Here is a 23,305-nt window from a genome sequence, read left to right on the forward strand (position 1 = left end):
TTTGTTTTGATGAAATGCAGAACGTGATAAGAGATGTCCGCCACAGACTATTTGTGGCCCGTTGCTATGTTGTAACTACTGTAGAAAATCATTCATCCTGGCTATTTCCTGTTTCAATTGTGGCTTTCGCAGGGTATACTGGATGGGCTTTTATTAAATCGAGACAAGTCAAGAAGAAAAATGAATCACTGCAGACTTATTCGAAATTAGACGTTAACCTTGGAGGGTTTAAAGACCAACCGAAAGTGAATAGTGCGGTCAAGTTCAACCCAATGTCAGAGGAAGACAGAGAAATAGCAATGGGAGGTGTGATCAAATCTAGACCAGTTGATCACGGAAGCAGTGAAACGAAAAATGGTCAGAAAAATAGCTCAATTGAAGACAGTTCTGATTCTGATTCTATTGTTGAGATAACGCGCAAAACAGAAAGACCACTCAAAGAATTTATTAAATTGATTAGCGAAAAATGATTTCCTTGATGTTTGACTCGTCCATTTGATTTCTCAAAAACTGATGAAACGTTGGCAAATATACAAAATAAAAACTTTGCAGGAGCAACTTTGATGCCATGATGCATATTTCAAAAATATGACATTGACCGATTAGATGATCCCCGTTAAGAAGTGTGCTTTATTTTCCATTCATCGTACTAAGAAGTTAGTTCTGAGATGATTTTTTTGCTTTTATGATTGTTAAATAATTTGAAACCCAAAGTTTGAGATCCTTTTAGATCGAAAAATGTTGAATTCACTCATACCAATGGGAAAATCCCGACGAATGATTCAAGTCTGGTCTAAAAGGGGACTAGTCTGGGGAGGTGTTGCATCTGTGGCCTTCGTCTGGATGTGCGACATCAAAATGATCCAAGAAAATATCCCTTTTTACGGTAGGAAATTCAGCGAAGATAATGGAACCTGGAAACAGTTTTAGACCAGACATGACCAGACGTCCAAATTGAGACTTAACCGAGGATTATTGAATTGAAAGGCGACCTTTTGAGGAGCCATGGACTAATCAGTTTAATGTGTGTGCAAGAATCTGTTTTGTATTATACTACTAAATAACTAGACTTGCTACAAAATTTAAATTCCAAAACCACCGTGTTTTGAGCGTTTCTTGTGACGAAATGTAATATGAGATCACTTTAATACATATATAAAACTGATCTCATGTATGTAATTATATATACGTGACCGCTTGATTCCAAATCAATTTTATTGGTTCCAGAGTCGAATTTGTTTTTGTTGTAATTGTTTCTGAATAGTTTTAGACTGAAATCAAGCATTGAAAATTAAATCAAACCGGAGACCCTTCTGAGGAGTATTTCTATTAAATTATGATTGATTTTGTATCTTTTTTTTTCAGATTACTATGATGACCAGTTTTTTGGTCAAATTCAAGCTCTTAGCAGAAAAATTCCCGGTACATTGAAATAGGAAGCTTCCTATTCCAGCATTCATGAACTCATATATGATTTCTCCAACTGCTTCGTTATAGATCGGCAGTATATTACACGTGATTAGCAAAGCCAAATAACGACTTGGTTAAAATGGTCCACTTGACTAATATGCGAAAAATAGTCACTCAATGAGTCCTCGCGGCTATGTTAAACATGGTACCAAATTGATTGAGCCTAATCTATTCTGACTGTGTGTTAATCTTAACAATCTTACAACAATCTCCGCCATATAACCATCAAAAGAGTCCCAAATTACCCCACGCCACATCAAAACCGTATCTTACTTTCAAATAAGTAAATATTATTTCAACCAATAGAATTAGAGGAGCAATTTGAAAACCTTGCCAAGATGAGGAGCAGAAGTAATTCAGGAGCGATGCTAGACGTGTACTACCACCAGCTGACCATAATTCTGGACGAGTTGCAGCACCCTTTAACGGGACTGTTGTCGAATAGGGACCCGAAGGCACAGTATTATCACCATGCCTGGATGCGAGACAACGTCTACTGCTGTCTGTCCACTTGGGGACTGAGTTTGGCCTACAGGAAGTGTACGACAGATAGAGACAGCGAAGCCCGAGTCAAGTAAGTTAATGTTGTTTTTTTTTCTTCTGAAAGCTCACATAAGCGGTAGGAACAGTGCGTCTGATTTGATACAAACAGCCTGGTCGTATTCTATTCTGTTTGGTGAATCATGTCTTTCTCTCTTTTCAATCATTTGGAATCGTGTGTTTTTATTAATTCATGAAAAAATAGTATAATTATACATCACAAGTAATAATGTGTGTAGCTATCTCAGAGGTTGTCAAGAGCAAAGTTTGTCGAGATACATAATTTAGCTCGCGTCATTCAATACATCAACAATAAGTTTTTATTTAACAAAATTTTGTAGCCTTGGACCAAGACCCAAGACCCTTACGATGATGGCTCTAGTTAAACAGATAGAAACTATAGTTGTAATTAAAATTCAATGTGAGCTTGTTTTTTCATTAACGTGTTTTAGTGTAAACTCGCCTGGGTTTGGTCTGTGTTTGAAATGGCATAATGTCTATTTGTTTACTGTTGTAGCCAGTTAGAGAGGAGTGTGGTGAAACTGATGAGGGGACTCATGATGTGCATGATGATGCAGTCCGACAAAATAGAGACCTTCAAAAAGTAAGTAACACCATAACCAATTCGAGTAACCTTGTTAAGTTTTATTTAGTTTGCTGTCGATACAAGGTCTGGTTGAAATCACTGCCTTGCTTGTCAAATAAATTTATTAGGTGATGTTGAGTTGCTAATAATGAATAATTTTTGATGTTGAGTTGCTAACTATTATTTTCAAACTCGCTCCAAACTGCGAGTTTTGAACCAAACAGCATTTGGCCTAATGATCTTCGATTGCAATTATCAAATTTTGTAGTCCAATGCCAAAATAGAACAAGGATAGCCGGTTGCTGTGCAAGTAGCACAGAATATTCCGACCACTTATTAAAAATAAACTACAAAATTTTTTTTTCTCTTCAAATTCGAGTCGTTTTTAGTCGTGGTGTTATTTGAGAACTTTACAAACGAGTAGAAAGTTAGTGAACCAGGCATAATTGACAGCCTTTGTCTTCAAAAAATAAATAAGAAAGCATAAAAAACAGTTGCATTTTTTTGCAGATAAATTTTTAAGAGAACCTTCGTTGGCAAGGAAGTTTTCCTAGCCCATTTAAAAAATTGAATTTTCATATAACGAACATTACTCGATCGCTTTACTCGCTCGAAATCGAACTAAAGTTCAAAATTTGTACACCTGTCAATCTCAAAATTGGTCAACTTTTTGAAATTTATATATATTCTTTGAATCACGACGCCCGATGCAAACCGTTCCGATTATGTATTGTGGCGTCTGATATTGGTTGGAAAAGAAAAGAAAAAATCTAAAGCACACCCGAGTACAAAATTCCTCCCCATTTTCAATGGTCAGAACAAAAGTTTAAATAATATTTTGAAAATTTTGCCATTTAAAGCATTAAGTATTGTTTTATGGAAAACAATTTTTGTGGACTTAAATTACTAAAAAGTCCAGATAGTTTTAAAAATTTTTCCATTTCTAGATAGATTTGATAGTTCAAATTCAAATTTGGAAAAACTTTAGGTAATCTAAAAAATCTTCTCCTTGCTTATCATGCGTTTGCTTCTTTTCGAATTCCATGTTTTACTTACAAACAATTTGTTTTTCAAATTCCTAAAGTCTAAAATTTCATTTTTTCATCTGTTTTTGTTCCAAAAATTGAAGATGGGTAGAAAAGTTGTCTTCGGATATTTTTCGTTTTATTTTTGTTTTCCAAGCAAAATCAGCTACCACAAATAATCATAGGGCGGTGGTGAAATTGATATGTCTCCGCCTCTCAATCGAAAGGTGTGATGTTCGAGGCGCACCTTGAAACGTGTGCGTGGCTCGAAGGTGAGGCAACATTACTCAGCCTAGAAAAATAGCCAAAATATAGAAAAATAGACTTCTGAGTCTCATCACACCACGAGCAAAATGACGCAATTTGGAAAAAGGAATTTGAATAAATGTAGTCGGAACTTCCTTTGCTACTTCACAGCAACCGGCTGTGTTTTTTTTTATCTACTTCCTCTGTTTATTTGTTCTGATATTTGCATCTGTGCTTCTTTGAGAATGTTTTGTGCTTCAGGAGCCAGCACAAGTACGACTGCATCCACGCGAAGTTCGATGCAGCCACTTTGGGTGCAGCGTGTGGGGACTACGAGTGGGGTCATCTGCAGATGGACGCAGTGGCCATTTATGTCCTTCTTTTGGCTCAGATGACAGTTTCCGGACTGGTGATAGTCCAGAACCATGATGAGGTAATTAGTAAAAGAACTACCCAGATCATTTTGTAATAAAGTTTTTGAATTGGTCGGAGAGTTTTTACGATTGTTGTTAGCAAGTATTATCAAATCGGAACAGATTTTTCAGATAAGGACCTTGTTTAAAAGACTCATTGAATACTTGCTTGTCTACAGGACATGCACTGTACATAAACGTTTTGATTTGCTCGAGTTCTGTAACCCAAACCAAAGTACTGGTTGGTATAATAGGTTCTCTTGATATTGCAGTCCTCGTACTTGTAGTTGATATTTTTTTTTTGAAAAACTTTTATAATTGTTCTTTTGTGCGTCTGCTAAATTTTTGATTGCATTTTTTCTTAAGCCTGCTCATTTTTTATTGAAGAAGTTATTGATAAAAGGAAAATCATTTGTTATTTGTTCCTGCAATTTGTATATTTACCAGCTAAAAGGTTTTTACGCTTGCAATAAGCAAGCATTCTAATATTACGCTTGCGATAATCAAGCGTTATCAAATTGGAGTTTAGGCTTTTTTCTTGTTACAACTAGTTTAACAGAATCACTTGAATCATTTGATAGCTTGCTTTATTAATGTAGGTAATTTTCATGAAAGTTTGGGCCCAGTAGTGTGGTGGTAAGGAGTGGGGCTATGTCGCGAAGGATCAAGCGTTCAAATCCGAGAACATGCTTCCAGTTTTTCTTATTTGATGAACGCAGTTCAGATTCTTATAAAAGTCGCGATGATTTCTTATTGTTTTTTTTTTCAGGAAAGTCTTAAAATTTGTTCAGGCTCAAATTTACTTTTTTGCGGTTTGACTTTTGATTTTTTTTGAAGTTCAGTACATTTCCTTTGTAAAAATCACCAAAAACGTGATTGACTTCTAATTTTGAACATGGAATTTAATTATCAGATTTTCCGGCGGAATAAAAAATTTACCCAATGATCTTCTATTCTCAAACTGGGTTAGCATTATCAAAAAAGTGCTAATCCTAAATTATTTTTGATTTTCAAAGAGTTTTAAGAAGAAAAACATTGCGTGAGTGGGAAGATTAGTCAATATAATGAAAACAACATGTCAGACTTTCAGTTTATTTTCCTGTTTTTTTTTCTGAAAATCCACCAAAACTATCCTGAAGTGCAGTCGGAACTTTTGAGAGTCGATAAACTTAGATAAGATTCTTATATAGGTCTTGGTGAGTTTTTTAAGGAAAAAGTCTTAAAATTCTAATCAGTACAGATATGCATTTATACTTATTAACGCATTTATGAATGCCCTTATGTATATGTGCACTTTTTGAATTCAATGTAAATTCATCTGTTAAAAATGAGTAAATTTCACTCTGCTATTACGAAAGTGTAAAGGTCACGAAAAACGTGATCAACTTCTAGTTTCGGAAGGTGAATTTATATTTCAGGTTCTCCAGCGGAATATAATTTTATTTTATAAATCCAGTTTTTTCAAAGTGAGTTAAATTTATGAAAAAAGTGTTAATAATAATTCGTCTTGAAATTCAAAGTGTGTTGAGGCTATATATTTTCTACTTAGAAACTCGAAAGTTGAAATTTGTTCGAAAATATGTCCGTTTTTTTTGTTTACTTGTATTTATACTCTTTTCCAATTGTCTGATAGCTATTGTCTTATAGCTCGTCACGAAAAACGTGATCGACTTCTGATTTCGAAAATGGAAATTAAATACCATGTTCCAAGGGAAATAAAAGTTATACGTATTGATCCAGTTTCCTCAAATTGGTTTAATTTTAGTAAAAAGTGTCCATCATAAATTGATCTACAATTTTAGAGAGCTTTAAGGCCATCTAGTTTTTTCTTCGAAATTCAAAAGTTGAAGGCTTTTGAAAAAAACAAGTCATTTTTTTCAGTTTCCTTGCGTTCATTACTCTTTTCCAACTGTTAGTTGCTATCTTTACTTCGCCAGACCTTCTACGAAAGCTTCAGTGGGAGATTTTCAACCCATTTCTTTGGATTATATTCGTTTTCTCGAAAACCACTACGACAAATCTGAGAGCAAGAGTTCAATTTAAAAAGCGTGTTCTGGAATCTCTCCGGCATAAGTTGAAACACCCCAATTTTGGTAGAAAACAGCTTCTGATGTTTTGGATGTAAAAAGTTATAGCCTTATAAATATGCCTTTCTGGAAATTTTGCTCTTTTTGAACTTCTCTCTAAAGCTATCCTGCCAAATCTGAGATAAAAGGTTTAGTCGGAAAACAGGGAGTGGTTACGGAATATTTGTGCTCGGGGTGTTTTTTTTTCTTCAGACAAATTTCGATGTTTTAAGTAGCCATTTTTGACGGGATTTTTTTTTGTATCAAAAAGTATAATTGTCCTGAGCTTAAATTTGGGAAGGTGTTTTACCTGTGATCATTTTCCGTAAAGTTATGAGAGTTTACAAATTGAAATTTTGGCCAATTTGGGACAAGTAACGATATATTTCGCGCTATTAACGCGTAAGCGGAGATTTAATCCGTCATAGAAATCGTACCCAATTGGTTGAAGGAAGCTTATTTGCCATAATTGGTTTGTTAACAGGAGCGAAATTTATCACTTTGTACTTAATATGGCGTGTGGGAGGATGATTTTTGCAAAAAAATTCAAATTAAAAAAAAACTTCAATCTTTTTGTTACATGTAATTTTTTCATGTTATTACTGCTCCATAGCCTGCTATATAAATTGAGGCATGTTAGTTGGTAAATTTATTTTTTTTTTCAAATTGTCTGGTCCTGCCAATGCGTCATAATTGGCGTGCGTCACTCAAGAAATTTTGTAGACTCAAAGTTTTACTCATTGTTATCCCAGCAGCTTTATCGGTCATATTTTTGCTTGTGTATGCGAAGTGCAACTTTGCGTCTGTGTAAAAATATACTATCTAGCAGGTACCTCCAGCTTTATTTGGGCTCCTAGTATTTAACTATTGTTGAGAGCCTCTGGCGCAGATGCTTAGACGTTTGACTTTAATCTCCAGATCTTGGTTTCGATTCTGGTTCATTGCAGTGTTTTTATTGGTTTTATCTTTTTATTCCTTTTTGTCATTTTTTGACCCTTTTAGAGCTACTATTTGCCCTTTTGTCGCTTGTTTCTGGGAAGTGCAGCCTCGCTTCTGTGTTAAAAAAGCAACCTCGTTTGGAAAAGATCAACATTTCTAAGCTTCAAATGTTCTAACACAACCTTAAAAGTCAAGTTATCGATCTTTCAAGGTTTTTACAAAATAGAAGTTGATTGTACGAGTATGCAAATTGATTCTTTTAAAATAGGTAGCCTTCATACAGAACTTGGTGTTCTACCTCGAGAATGCATACAAAACACCCGATTTTGGTATCTGGGAGCGAGGAGACAAAACAAATAGAGGTCAAGTGGAATTGAATGCTAGCTCAGTCGGAATGGCAAAAGCCGCACTGGAAGCAATCCACGATGTGGATCTGTTTGGAGCCAGAGGATCGTCCCAGTCTACGATAACTTGCATGCCGGATGAAATCACCCAATGTAACATCACCCTTACTTCACTTTTACCCAGAGAATCAAATTCTAAAGAGTGCGATTTGGCGCTTCTGCCTCTCATTACCTATCCTGCGTTTGCTGTTGACGATGTAAAAGTGAGAGACCAGGTGCGAAGTTTGATTGTCGAGAAGTTGGAAGGAAATTATGGATGTAAAAGGTTCCTTAGAGACGGTTTCAAAGCGGCTACTGAGGATCCGAACCGACTGTATTACGAAAGCTACGAGCTGATTACTTTCGAAAACGTGGAGTGCGAATGGCCACTGGGTTTATGCTTCCTTCTTCTGGATGCATTGTACAGAGAAGATAAAGATCTTGTCGACAAGTATCGAAAGAAATTAGACACTCTTATGGTGCCATGTCCGGAACTTGGTTTTCACGTTTTACCTGAGCTCTATTATGTACCATTTAACAACATCGAAGAGGAAAGAAAACAGCCACGGACGCAAGAACGACTTCCAGCCGGGAAGATTCCCCATTTTTGGGGTCACAGTATTTGGATTTTGACATCGTTGATTTGCGACGGGTTGTTGTCGCCAGGAGAATTAGACCCTCTAAATAGACGTCTGTCAAACCAGGAGCGTCTAGATGTGATTGTTCAGATTGCCCCAGTTGCTGAAAATTTTGACGTAAAATTAGCTCTTGAAGAAGAAAATATCGTAGTGGAAACTGCAGAAGAGTTAGCTGAGTCCGATATGAAACTTCGTCTGTTTCACGCGCACGTGTTCGGTAGTCTATTGACCAGACTGGGCGAAAGTCCAAAAATGGGCTTAACTGGACGGTTCGCCCACGATATTATAGGACCCGAGGCTACCAGTAGATTTTACGTCGTAAAAGACACCTTGCTTGCATTTGTACCTTATTTCCTCAATAAGCAAAAGTTTTACTTGGCCTTGGATCATCAGCTAATTTTGAAACAGTTGGGATTGATGGTCCAGTATTTCAAACTAAATTGGCGGGGACTCGGTAGGCCAATTGTAGTTTTGCTTATCACCAAAGAGTTCTTAGACCCACTGACTGGAAAGTTATCTCAACTCTACCTAGAAACCCTGCTGAAGTTACGAACTGGACTTCTTGACGGTCTTCGAGTCAATTTCGGAAGCGTCACAGAGTTCTATGCCACGTCGAGTATCCGGCGGTTAGGCTTCTTGGAACGAATCATTGACGAGGAGCGGAAAAATCCTCTTGATAGTCAACCTATGGTAACTCATGACATGATGGACGTTCCCTTATTGCTTAAAACGGGATCCTGGGGAGAAATGCCGCGAATGGCAAAGAGAATGTCTGTGTTCAGAACGATTATGACATCGAAAGACATATTACTGAGTCCGCCGATTGATATTGTCGAAGAGTCCAATCGTGTACCTAAAGTGTCGACTCAGACTTCGTTTTTGACTGTCAGCTCGAATGAGTCTCTACTAAGTGAAGAAGCGAGTAGTCTAAAACTGTCTGATATCGACTCGGCTAGTGATTCAGATCTGATCAAATTGCTCCACTCTTCAAACTCGCTCAATACTCAACTAGACGTGCTTGTATTCATGCACAACAAGTTTGGACTGGATTATGAAATCAGAGTTGGAGAGTCATGCCCTTCGGTAAAAAATCTCCTGAAGGAGTTGTATCGTAGAAGCTCGGAAGTTTCGGCATGGAGTATTCTTCGATATAGTGCAAGTATGCTGCAGAGAAACATGGATAATGTTACTTCTTCTATATGCCAGATTTTGATCCGAAGAAAGGCACTGAGCGTCGGAATGCCACCGGAACCCAGGGAGCACACTATCTTTAGTCCAGTGACTCTGGATACATTTAATGATATTTTGGAGCAATCCTGTGGCTACAGCACTCCCATGGCAGCTTTGACCCAGGAAATAATTAAGTTCACTGCTCTGATTATGGCAACTCAAGTGGAATTGTTCACTGGAATGATGCGAATTAGAATCGGATTAATCATTCAGGTAGAAACTGCTTCATTTTCCGGTTAAGTTAAAATAGTCTTTGCTCCATATTTGTTTTCTGTAATAACGCTCAGCGGTAAAGAAATGTTTGTATTCTGTTGTGTTTTTGTTTTCCTTGCAAAATCAGCTGCCACAAATAATAATTGGAATGGTGGAGTGATATGTCAAATTAAAGCCCTTCCAGTGCGTAAAGCGATCGAAAAACATTCGTTATATGAAAATAGTTTTGAAGACAAATGTTGCAGTTTATGCTTTATTCGCTAACTGTCTACGCGTTTGTTTTGTTCTCTATCTGCACCAGGCACTAAAAACGACACGAGTTAGAAGAAAAAAAAAGAAAAAGAAAAAACGTTTTTCTTTTTATGTGTTGTGGTTGGAACATTCTGTGCTGCAATGCAATCGGCTATCCTTCTTAAATATGTGGCCGCTTGTGAATTGACTGGTTTCGATGATTTTCATCGTGTTTAATTTATCAGGTGTTGGCGATGGAGATTGCGAGGTCGTTGAATATCAGTGTGGACAATGGCATGGAGTACCTTCTCAAACTGGAGCCCTACTGTGTGTACGAACTTGTCTGTCAGCTGTTCGCAGGACGCGAGATCATTCTCTCTTTCACTAGTCGAAAGGTAAAAAAAAACAGCAGTAATTTAAGATCATTGTTGTAGTGAATGGACAGCTATTCCAGTCGATTAGCTCGCTCTTATCAAATAAACGATGTCTTCAAAAATACGAAAACTTGTTTCAGATTTCATATATTTTTGAAATCTTTGTGATACCTGATCAAGCAAAAAAACACTCGGAACAGCTCGTTTATTTCTTAAATATTACAGTTATTTTGATTTGTCGCTTGATTTGTAATTCTTCATTGAAAAATATTAGCGTGAGTTATTTTTTTTCCATATTGACTGAACACGGTTTGTCGTTTGTGGTGTCAAAGTTGCAATCGTTCTTTTTTCCTCTTTTTTGAAATAAGTTTTGTTCATAGAAAAGCAGCAGCTCATCTTATGACGGAGTAGAGTTCACACACTTGGTGAGATTTGCATGTAATGGGTTTGCATGAGTGATATTATGAGGTTCATATGGCATTTTCCTTGGATATTGATATAGCTGATCATCTTATAAATGTTATGCCGTTCGAGTGTTGATTGTTCATCCTAAGACTATATATTTCTTTCATTTTAATCGTTTCCACTTCGAATCATTCATTTATCAATAGATGTGCTCTAATTTTGCGGCCTCATCCTTGCAAAAGAACGATTTCATATAGCGTTTTATATACGCATATGGTATGGTTGTCGATTAGCTGGTAAGCTCCTTACCCGAATGAGTCCAAGGATTTTGACGATGGTGTGCAATTTTGGAGCTGTGTGTCGCTTTGCTTGTTTGCGGTTTAAATACCCCTTGCCACAACGACCCCCTGGTCTCCCCAGCCCTACAGTGCAGTGACGCTTTTGCTCAAAATAGGCCAGCTTGAGCTTATCTTGTAACGGATCTTGTTTTATAACTTAAGATTCTGTCCTCGAGCTTATTAATCTGACAGTAGAATTTTCCCTGAAAGTGGGATTTAAAAACACTTCAAAAAAAGGTTGTTAATATTCTAGGTCGGCGAGGGTCAGTCAGACTTATCGCTTGTCAAGTACAGCAAGAAAGACATCAGTCAATTGAAGACCTCAATGCATGACATAGAAGAAGACGAGGACTTCTTCGAGGACTGGAGGTACGATGATGTGCCCAGTTACTCCAGGGGAACCTGGCTCCGCAGACGAAGGATAGATGGATCCCTCACCAGGACTCCCCCAGGGTTCTACCAGGGAGTGTGGAAGCTCCTAGCCAAGTGTCACGATGGAATTTGCGTTGAAGACAGAATGCTCTACTCTATTTGGTTAGTTTCTTGCTCGATGTAAGTTTAGCTGACAAGAATTGACAAAAATTTCAAATTTCTCTAGTGAAGATGATCATCATCACCATCATTATGTTTTCTTCATTTAGACACCTCTTCTTGTTAATGATGAAAATGTTAAAATTGATCTAAGATGAATGGATAGATTTCAGCAATTTTTTAGTGAATGCATCCTAGTATCGTTGCAGCATTTTTATGAGTCATTTTAGTTGTGAAATGCTTTTGTGAAATGGCTGTTGGTTCACAAAAATAGGGAAAAAGGAAGTGACTTGTAAGATATTGGAAATGGTAAAACTGAAGTTTGCATCTGATGTTAGATAGTCCAAATCATTCGTCCAGTTTTTTTTGCACTTAGAGTTGTTGAGCAAGGAAAAGCTATGGGGATATAGCTCAGTGGTAGAGCATTCGACTGCAGATCGAGAGGTCCTCGGTTGGAACCCGGGTGTCCCCTTAATTTTAATTAAGCTTTGATGTATTTGACTAATTAAGCTTTGATGTATTCTCTAGGACTAAAGAAATGACACAGGACGAAATGAAGTTCGACTTGAAGATCGAGGAAATCTTCAGTCGGATATCGGAGCCAGAGTACAGACAGATTCTGATCGAGTCAATGATGGTTTTGGCAAAGTTGGTGGAGAAGCACTACAAAGACAGAGTGTACCCTGTTATTAAATTGGAGAACCTCTGCAAACATGCAAATCATCTTTTCATTGCCGAAATGGGCGAAAGGTACCCTAATATGTCACGCGAGACGTTATTAAAGGGTACAAGAGATATTTCTAACTTCTTCTATGATTCGGCTCCCAGCGGACGATATGGAACATTGACTTACCTGATCAGATCAACAGTCATGTTCTTAGAAGCAACAAATTCTGCCAAAAAGGGGCAAGATTCCCCTCCTATGGATTGTAAAATCAGTTAGATGCTATTTTTTGCATTAAATTGATTGGCTCTTTTCCACTTGCAGCTCCCATACTGGTATTTTGATTTAAAATAATAATTTTCACAAATATAAAAAAAAAACATTCAAATTGAAGTTTTATGTTTCAACACGGCAAAACATTATATCACGCATTACGCCGAAAAATCCCCGAAATACTCAGAAGTATAGATCGTTAACAGCTAAAATTTTCCAAGTACAGAAATTTGTGTAAAAGGGACCTAAAATTAATTTTAATTTTGGAGAAAGCTGTATATGAGCTACGCCCTCTTCCGCAAAACTTTTTTCACATGGACCAGGACTCTCATTAGTTGTTCCATCCCAACTATCAGTCATGTTTTTAGTTTTTCAATCAGATTGTAAACTAACAGCCGGTCAAAGCTAATCATTCGCCCGCAGTTATTGTTCTAAGACCACAGAAAGTTATTCTATCTTATGAAACCTCTGAAATCTTATAAAGTTATGAAACCCCTCCGAATTCGCAACTTTTTGTAAATAAATTAGGAGAAAATTAATTTTAACGATCACTATTGATCACCAAAGCTAGCTAAGAATGGATAGAAAGGCGAAATTGTAGAATTAGTTGATTTCCCTACTTGGCGACGTATCTCAACTCGCTCTAGTTCGCCACAGATCGATACTATCTTTTTGATACCGTGTAATAACTGCGGAAATTTCAAGAATTTAGACCGAAGAATTTGAGTTGAATCATAACGATATAAAAAAGAATCTCCAGCTCATCTCTGAGGTAATGTACAGGGGCGGATCTAGGATGTTCTCGGGGGGGGGGGGGGTTTGCGGATTTTCAAAAAAATGTCGAAAATTTTGTCGACCTTTTTTTTAGGTCGACCGAATTGATTTTTCGAGCTCTCTCTAAGCACGGTTTAGTCCCTGTTATGGCAAAATTTTCTACGCCGCAGGCAAATTTTTGAAAAAAAAATCCAAAAAAGGCGTTTTTAGGCACTTTTTGGAAAATTTTGTCGCGTTTTTTTTTTCGGCGCGCGTTCCCCCCTCTAAATTAGTATATAGAAAAAATTTAGGGTCGGTCGGCCAAAAATGGATTTCTTAAAAAGTATCAAAGGGGGATCCTTTGGGTCCCCTAAATCCGCCCCTGGTAATATATATTAATCAAGCTAAGCGAGCTGCGATTTGTGACCCTAACTTTTTTCTTGAGTACAATCTCTAGTCGTGCTCTCTAACAAGCCGAACATCACTAACTAATTTCTATCGAAAATTAACTACTCTCTACCAATTCTGGAATCCTAGTTCTCCCGGAGAACCACCTCTTCTGTCACAACGGTTTTTCTGTTTTCTGGTCACTAAGTTTTGCCTATTCTGGACGAAACGATTTCAAGCTAAGCGTTTCATTTAGATTTTAGTGTTACATGATTTGAACCGAGAGATTTGATCTAAGCCAAGATAATAACTTCATGTGCTGCTTCTTTTGCAAATTTTCAGAACATTTCTTTTCCTAAATCTGACCAGGGTTCAGTAGCGGCATTTTTAACATACTCAGAATACTCAAAAATAGGTGATTATAAATCGTTAATGCTAGTATGCATTATTTTTGCATTAAAATTTTTGTCTGTTCTAGCGATAGTTCATCGCTAACTTAAGGCTAAATTTATCGACGTCAGAACCAAAAACTCGCTTTAGCAAAGATGTTGGTAGCTACTTTTATCAACGTACATTGCTGATTTTTTATAGGAGATCAACCAGGACTTGTAAAAAAATTACCTTGAAGTTTGATGAATCCAGTTTTGAAAGAAATATTGTTTGCAAAAAAAGCACTCAGGTTTGAAGATTTTACCGCGCTGCTAGTTTTTAAAACACCGTTAAGCTAGGTTAATTCTGATGTCCTTGTTTGACTAAGTTTAATGTTTTCTGTTTTGCGATCATTTCTATCCAGAATAAGTAAAAGATACGAAGATGTTAAATTCCAAAAGATAGCAAGGCGGAAGATTGGTTTCATATATTTTGTAGATTACACTGGTGGGAGGAGGTGGGAATGATTGAGATTAACTAACTTCATTTTAAAAAATGAAAGAGTTCTTGGAAAAGAGAGGGCGATAGGCTTGATTAATTTAGAACATTGATAGAACATCGAAGCTTGATGTTTTGATAGAACATCGAAGCTTGATTTATTTTCTTTGGTTATGCTTATGTGGATTTAAAGTTTTGTTTCTTTCGATAGAATTTTATTCAGATGCTGTTTTTATCTCTTTTCACTTTGTACTTTTTTAAATTACTATTTTGACCATTTGAATGAATGACGAACTTATTAACCTTAGTAAAAAAAGTATCTGAATGACAGGTTTTTTCAAGTTAACCTCAGTAGAAAGGAACCACAGTAGCATTGCCAATGATTAACAAAGTAGAACATTTCTCTCACATGTTTCGTGCCAAATATTTGAAATATTAACTCACGTAATGAGTGAGCTCTAAATGTGCCACAACAATATAGATCATCACAAACAAAAACAGGCAGAAATATCTGTACTTACGTGAAAAAATTACGATAACGAGGCGATTTAAAAGTATTTGCAGTCACACCTTATAACTCGGCCCAGTAGCGGATTTAGAGAAGTACAACACCCCTTTCAGGGATTCCGACCCCTGACCACCCAAAGAGTCAGCCTTCTGGTGCTTTTTTACGCAATCCTTTTTTGATCAACAAACGCTAGGTTTTTTGAAAGGTGCCAGTATACACTAAATTTGAGGGGGAGCGCACGCCTTAGATACGCAAGGATCTTTATACTGTTTTTGACTGGATACAGAAGCTGGATAATCCAATAAGGTCGAATAGTGGCTGATAAGGTTTTCAATGGCTGACAGGAAAGTTCTGAAATAAGTTCCACTAAATTTTTTTACCTTGATAGTTTTCGGCTGTTTAATTTCTGTTTATTACCATTCCTTTGTTAAAATGAAGGCAACGTCCACTATCGAGCAGCGAAAGTGTATAGATCACGAAAAACGTGGTCGACTTCTTAATTCGAATCTGGAATTTATTTTTCAGATTTTCCAGCGAAAATTAACTATTGATGCAGGTTTCTCAAATTTATAAAAAAGGGTCGATAATAAATTGTTCTAGAAAGTCAAGGGGGGCTTAAGATAATCTACGGTTTTCTTCGAAAGTTGTAGTTTAGTGAAAAAACAAGTCGGTATATATTTTTCTGTTCACTTGCTCTCATTGACTTTTTTCCAACTGTCTTTTGGGTATGTGTTTGAAGTTGTATTTTGGGACGTTTTTCTCATGGAAAATTGTGGGTACTAAGATATTAAACCATTTATCCAGAGCGATATGTTTCAATGGTACGTAATGGTTCAAGTTTCATGCAATTTAATTTGCTATCACGCAATTTGCTACAGTGTAAAGGTGTTTTGCAATATTTATTCATATTTACTTCTAGTTAATTAATAGATGTTCAAATCGATTAACGTTTAGGACCAGCAAGTGCTAGTGGTAAACTGAACTAGTTTTGAGATACGAAGGGAAACTGACTCAAATTTATTCAAATTGAGCATCAAATATCATCTAAGCCATAATTTTTGTGTCAATTAATTGCAAAGTTTTGACAATAATCCGCAATTAAAGCTATTGAAACAGAACAAAACACTCATATTTTTATTTTGCGTCATTGCTTAAATCGTTTTTGTGCAAACATACAGCTTAGCTGTTATGAGTCAAATTACGTGGGAAATATCTCAACAAATTAAACGGCAACAAAATTGGCAATCTTTTGATATGATTAACTCGACATGAAAATTGCGTTGAAGTTTTGCGGCTTTCAGTTCGATCATGCATGCGGTTTGAATTTTGATTTATTCTTAAGATCAATTAAAATTCGTTTGCTAAAATGAGAATCATTCACGCCCTCCAAATACGATAGTCGAAATGGTGTGAAAAAACGCGAGTGACATTAAGTTCGAAAGTAGATATTTATTTTGAGATTTCCCAGCGGAAATTGAAAAAATAATTACCTTTCAGTTTTCTTACGATCCAGCTTCCTTCAATGGGCTAATTTTATGAAAAAATGTGTTGATAAAAAGTTTTTTTAATTTGAGACAGATTCAACATGATGTAATCAGTCATTCTTTTTCAGTTGCCTGGAATTCATTGACACTCTTCCAACTTAATGTTGGCTAATTTTGAACAGCACATATTGACTGTTATCTTCTTCAGCTGAATAAGTTTGTGCAGATTTCATACTCTTTTTTGGAAAAACGATTTTTAATGAGCAATTGGCATAAAAATTGAGCGCCATGAAAGGCCAAATGACCGTAATTGTGTATCAAGATCAAATTCAGGAGTGACAATGCAGGGTCTGGGAAAAAAGGCGAATCTCAATTTTGAAAGAAAAGCGATGTTAAGTGTAAAAGAACGAAGCGGGTCTTGATGATTTTTCGGAAAAAGTTTCATTTTAAAAAAATCATGTTGTTCACGTTTATTATTCAAACTTGTTCACGCTTTTTTGTGATTTTTCACGGTTGAAGTTAAACTTTCTTTGTTCCTAAGAATTTTCCAGCTATCTGTTGGTTATGTTATAAATTGTCAAGTGCAAAGTTTTGAAGGCGGTTTCCAGTAGCTGGGACGTGAAGTTCTGGAAAAAGGGTTAGCTAAAGTTATTGACATAGATGGCTTTCCATTCTGTGTTATTTTGCCTCAGAAAAATTACTGCGGGTCGTAGGTTTTATTTTATACGGGGATCAAGTCCATAAAGTGTTTATCACGAACCGTTTTTTTTAGGTTTTAGTACAAAAGGGTTTCAGCTTCAAACTATTTTCTTCCTTGTCAAGGTTTTATTTTTTTTAGGGAAATTGTTTTTGGCTAAAACTGATGTGGAAAGGCATGGAAATAGCAGATCACGCTCATATTTGACTTGGCGGCCTAACGTATGACTTCTTTTCAATTCTTTTTGATTTGCGAAAAAGTAAGATATCCGATTTTATTTGAGCGATAAAGTTCCGAAAATTAAATGTCCATCTTCGCCCATGACATTCGAATTTAAAAGCAAAGTTTTGCAGCGTGAGTTTTTTTTAATGAATGTGGTCGGAACATTCTGTGCCGCTCGCACAGCATCCATCGGAATATCTTGTTTATCTTTTGTTCATCTCTACATCTTTTTGAGAAATTGCCACTGACTTATTTTCCTCTTTTTGAACAGTTTCATTGAACTCAGTGACTGTATTGTATCTATGAGGGATAAAACTTTCAGTATTCAAGACCGCAGGGCATTTGTGAGGTATAAAACTATTAGCTTTGTTTATCGAAATCACATTTTGCTGTTTGTTATTTTTGAAATTTAAATCAACTGGTTATATTTCTTACCCTTGATAATTGATTTAGTCAGAGCATTTTTGCTAGCCAGGTTTGATCTTATTGAAGTGAGGAAATCATTGAATGCGTTGCTTTTTGCGGACGGCTCATTTAAACTTAATCTACCTACACGTAAGAATGTTACACACATTTCATTTGTAGTTTAACCAGTTTTTTTTTTCATTTAACAACTTGAAAATTTGCCAGAGTCTCTGATACAGCTATTAATTTTTTATTAAGTAGATTTATCTTCGCTAGTCTAATAGCCTTATTATTTTTTCGCTGTTCCTTGAACTTTACTTTGTTGACGTACCGAGTCAGTTTTCCAAACTTGTTTCTTTTGCAAATAGATTTTCCAACTTCAAGTTTAAACCAGTTAGCATTTGCCTGACGAAAACTTTTTTATATGGTGAAAAGGGGCAAGTGCGTCCAAAGATGGGCTTAAGCAATTTTGAAGTTTCACGTATGCACAATCAATTCCATCCAAACTAGTTTAATTGGAGCTTTCCAGCTTGTTCAAAATCGGATGAAAGTAGGCAGTTTTGATTTTGTTATCCATTAATGTTAGGTTTCCGAGAATTTGTACTCTTTTCTCTATAGTTGTGTTCAAATTTAGTTTGAATAGAACGAGGCAGTTAACTGAGAAGCTTTCGTCTAAAACGAATAGATCAGCATCAGGTAAACCTCGGATTACAATATGATCCAGGCAGGATTCTCGAGTATCGGGAACCATAGTCGCTGCTCGGCATCGAAGCCATTTGCATAGTAAGATCGTTTTCTTTACTTTAAATCAATTGTGAAATTTCCCGCCGCTATAATAAAGGGGAGTTTCTGAAACGAAAGATTATCTAGCTGGCAAGCAGTTTCTTCAACAAATTGCATTAGATCGATTCTGGGTGGTAAATACATGGTAACTTATATGAGACGAGTACCCTAAACCTCTACTAGGAGCGCCACAGACTTTCTGTTGCTTTCGTTGCTAGGCGCTCAATGAAATTTACATTTTTTCAATGAAATTTACTTTTAACCAAGACTCAGTTATACATAGAACTTAAGGCGGAGATTAGAGACAGCTTATTGAAGCTTCCAGATATTCTTGATTTTTTTTGAAAAGCAACGTTTGTTAACATTAACTTAATATTTGATATATGAACTACACTTGCTGGCTTATGATGCAACTGCACCACTGGTTTGAAGGAAAACACTTTCGTATTGGAATGAGGCGAGTTGATTTTCCGTAATTAATTTCCTATTTAATAAGTTTATTACAACAATTAGGCGATCAGGGTTGTATGGTGCTCTTCTCAAGTCTTTTACTCTCGAACAATTTTAATGATTAGTGAAGTGCGCGCAAGAAAAAAACAGAAACAAGCAAATTTTGAGAAAGAAGTAACGAAAATAATAAAAAAAAACGATTTTCAAAGACGATGCTCTAAAAACTGATACGATTTTACGGGTTACGTATTACAACTTACTGAAGATACGCACTTGACGTAATGGGACAAAAAGAATTGAAAACTCTGCATTTTTTTAAAGTCTTCAAAAACTTGCTAGTCGCAGCCAACCTTTTTGGGTGTAAATGCGAAACTTGAACTTGTTTAATAACGTGGTCTAGCTGAATAAGTATAATCACGTGCTCTGGATAATTGTGAATGTGGAGAATTGAATGTACCTCGTCGCAATGAGGCTTTTTTGGCTCAGTTTTTTTAAAATCATTTGCAAGTGAATATTTACTTTTTTAAGGTTTTTCAGTGTTGGTTGGTTTCAATCGGCTATGGAGCAGGTGAACTATATAAATTTCGATCTACATATCTGTTATCTGCCATCAAATATAGTTCAGCTGATATGTCAGTTCCTGGTTGATTCAGAGATACCCGCTAAATATTTGGGACGCGGCATAGTGTCTGTGTTGAGTTTACGTACAACATGTTCTCATTTCAATGATTTGATCAAAAATTTGCCTCTTAAAATCAGTCTTATGTTACCTTCAAACTATGAATTTAGTTCTGAAAGAGATCGAACAATTTTGAAGTTTATGAATGAAGTTAGCCACCATTTCAATTGGAGAATCAAGCATTTTCAAATCGAGTACATTAATAATGATTCGCGAAGTAATGGAGTTGATCTAGTGACCCCCTTCACGAACAGTTGCAGCAATTTGTTTTCAGGTGTACAACGAATTAGTTTGGTTAATATCAGTTTTTCTGTTGCTGATTCTATCTTGAAGCACCTCCAAGAAATAGCTTTCAACGCTAGCACCGTTGTTTACCTCCTATTTTTTTCACCATTTGGCCTAAACAGTACGAATTGACAGAATCCTGCATGGATCATATTGTAATCCGAGGTTTACCTGATGCTGATCTATTCGTTTTAGACGAAAGCTTCTCAGTTAACTGCCTCGTTCTATTCAAACTAAATTGAACACAACTATAGAGAAAAGAGTACAAAAAATAAAACCTTGACAAGGAAGAAAATAGTTTGAAGCTGAAACCTTTTTGTACTAAAACCTAAAAAAACGGTTCGTGATAAAAAACACTTTATGGACTTGATCCCCGTATGTAATAAAACCTACGACCCGCAGTAATTTTTCTGAGGCAAAATAACACAGAATGGAAAGCCATCTATGTCAATAACTTTAGCTAACCCTTTTTCCAGAACTTCACGTCCCAGCTGAACCTTATCTTGACCACATTCAGTCCGTGACAATCAGGCGACTATTAAAAACTGGCTCCAAACTAGGTACATATATTCAAAGTTTTGTTAACTTGACTCATTTGAGACTTCTCTGCAGAATGAGATTGTCATTGCTAGATTTAGTGCCGTTGAAGTTTCTGGAATACTTGGTGATAAGATGCGACGCGAGAACTGACGAAGTCGCATCATTAGGTGCAGTTTTACATAGTGTCAAATATCTCGAAATGGATTTGACAGAGTTTAGGCGAGAACAAGATTCGATCAAAGATATGAAGTTTATTGATAACCATTTTCCAAATTTATCAAAAATTAGAATGTGGAACTCTCTTTCTGTAACAGATCTCGGTATTCAAAACGTGCAACGAAATGATGTGATGATTTCTCTTCCAAATTCCTGCAAATCGCTGTGCCTACACAGCTCAAGTTTGCTCTCAAAATTCGAAAAGATCTCAATTGAAAATTTATGCTTGGTTGATGGTGATTTGATGGAAAACTTTCAAAAATCTAAATTTTCTCATCTAGATTTGAAATTACTTCTAATGGGCAAAAACTACTGCGAAAACTTTCACCAATTCCTCGACATTTTATTGCAACTTTTGAACGTCCAACCAAACGTACAATATTTCAAATTAGACGTCTCAGAGTATGCTTTCGATCAAAAATTTAAAGTTGAAGGGGATGTAGAATGTATTCTAGACTGGTTCACTGACAATTTTGTGTTCCTTCAAAAACATGAAAATTTAAAAGCGATTATGGTTGGAAATTTAGTTTTGAGCTTCACGCATCTCAGTATGTGGCAGAAAGAGTGGATTTTCATGTCAAGTTTTGACGATCAACATGCTAGTTACCCTGTTCAGATAAAACCCTTAAATCCAGTGTTCATCGATATTGCTTCAAAAAAAACATTAAATAAGGGGCCTTTTCTTCAATTTGTAATTAATGTGAATATTGTGAATAGCTCAAAATCTATTATCTATTATATATTTTAATGCGGGCTTGTCGTCATGTTCAAGCTTTTCAACGTGTTATTTTTGCAATTTTAACGAAAGAATCAGCAAAATAAGCAACCCTATAATGGCATGCTGTCAGGACTCCCACATGGTTGGCGAATTTGTTCTCGAATCATAAATGCTCAAATCTTTTCAGGCTACGAGATACGGCGTTTTTTTGTGATTTTTTCACAAATTTTGAGAAAACTCTTATTAAAAAGTAATTCACAAAACTTGAAATTCCCAACCCTGTAGTTGGGTAGTGTCAGTAATCTCAAGGATTGCGAATCTTGCCTCCAAATATGACTGCTCAAATTTTTGTAGTTTTCGAGATATGACGTATTTCATGATTTAAAATTTTTTTTTGAAAACTTAGATTATAAAAAATTCAAAAAGATTTGAAATTCCCAACCTTGTTGCTGGGTGCTGTGAGGGTAATCTCTTACTACCCAACATCGTGCGTCCAAATGCGACTGCTCAAATTGCTGGAGTTTCAAGTTGCAAAACTTGCGTCCAAATGCGACTGTTTAAATGCTCTTAGTTTCGGAGATGAACATTTTAAAAAAAAGACAACAAACGTCACAAGGAACTTAGATATAAAAAAGTTCACAAAATTTGAAGTACCCATCTCTATGGCGAGGCTCTCTAGTGGCACTCTCTGGGGTTACGAATTTTTCCTCTAAAGGTGATTGCTCAAATCCTTGTAGTTATTGAGATGGGACGTTTTTTTGTGATTTTTTTTAAAAAACACTTCTCAGAAAACGTAAACTTAATTTTTTTTCTTTTAAATTTGAAAATCCCAACCCCGTCGTTTTGGGGCTCTTAGAGTACTCCCAAGAATTGCAAATCTTTCCTCCAAACATGGTTGCTCAAATTTTTGTAGTATTTCAGATATGACTTTTTGTGATTTTTTCAAAAAGTTTTCAACTTAATTTTTTTTTCAAAACTTGAAGTTCCTAACGCTGCAGTTAGGTGCTATAATGTTTGTGTGGCCTGAAAATTGATTGGTTGTATTCGAGCAATTTCATCAGCTTATGCAACATTTTTTAAATGGGAGTATTTGAGTTGGACAGGCAAAATCATCTCAGACATAATAAGTTCAAGAAAGTAAGCCCCTTTCTTGCGTTTCGAGTTTCATTTTATGACTTTCGAGCGTTTTTTTGACAGACGAGCTTCTTAAAGTAAATTTGAAAATGAAGCTTCGTTTAAGATAGCTATATGCTTAAAGCTTATGAAGCTGCGAGTTGACTTCAAATTGAATGTAAAGGACTTCAGTGCGTCAAGTAATCCGAATTATATAAGATTTTTTTACAATGCGTGAAAGAGATTTTTGGTCAATGTCTTGGTGAATCATTTGTTCCTTCCATGGTGAAGGTCTGTTAAGATGAGGCTGTTTAGAATTATGAGTTAACAGAAACTAGCGACTCAATGCAAAACTTTGCGTTCCAGTTGATTATCGCCAGCCATGAAAATATTAGCTAGAAAAAAATAAATGTAAAGTACTGATGGCAGTCGGTACAACAGTCAAATGAATTTTGAAAAATGCTCAATAAAATACTAAAGCTAAAGTACTCTTAAAACAAAACCTTAACCAAAATCCTTTCCAAATCCAATCTCGAAATGCAAAGAACTTTACAAATTTTTTGGAAATTTTCACGAAGGCTCCAAAATTAAAAAGGTAATAATTTCAAGAAAGATCGACAATATTACCAAAAA

At 36.1% G+C, this 23,305-nt stretch overlaps 1 protein-coding gene and 1 non-coding gene across 3 annotated transcripts; both read left to right on the forward strand.

The window, feature by feature from the left end:
• Positions 1-12,699, forward strand: LOC134845449 (phosphorylase b kinase regulatory subunit alpha, liver isoform-like). Of its 2 annotated transcripts, XM_063862334.1 has the most exons (8): positions 1-2,044; positions 2,528-2,614; positions 4,129-4,300; positions 7,554-9,749; positions 10,226-10,375; positions 10,735-10,779; positions 11,351-11,631; positions 12,157-12,699. In XM_063862334.1, exons 1-8 carry the CDS (start codon positions 1,809-1,811, stop codon positions 12,569-12,571), a joined length of 3,582 nt encoding a protein of 1,193 aa, XP_063718404.1. In that variant the 5' UTR covers positions 1-1,808; the 3' UTR covers positions 12,572-12,699. The 2 variants fall into 2 exon arrangements, with proteins under 2 accessions (XP_063718404.1, XP_063718405.1); XM_063862335.1 differs by lacking the exon at positions 10,735-10,779.
• On the forward strand, positions 12,029-12,100 carry Trnac-gca (transfer RNA cysteine (anticodon GCA)). The gene has a single exon. It is a non-coding gene; the product is annotated as a tRNA-Cys (tRNA).
• Positions 12,700-23,305: the final 10,606 nt, after the last annotated feature.

This window comes from Symsagittifera roscoffensis, chromosome 5 (assembly GCF_963678635.1).
Source record: "Symsagittifera roscoffensis chromosome 5, txSymRosc1.1, whole genome shotgun sequence".
Classification (NCBI taxonomy): domain Eukaryota; kingdom Metazoa; phylum Xenacoelomorpha; order Acoela; family Convolutidae; genus Symsagittifera; species Symsagittifera roscoffensis.

Coding starts and splice junctions, on each gene's coding strand:
- LOC134845449 (XM_063862334.1), top strand. CDS start 1,809: ATGAGGAGCAGAAGTAATTCAGGAGCGATGCTAGACGTGTACTACCAC. Junction 2,615..4,128: donor AAAATAGAGACCTTCAAAAA/GTAAGTAACACC, acceptor TTTGTGCTTCAG/GAGCCAGCACAAGTACGACT. Junction 4,301..7,553: donor TAGTCCAGAACCATGATGAG/GTAATTAGTAAA, acceptor CTTTTAAAATAG/GTAGCCTTCATACAGAACTT.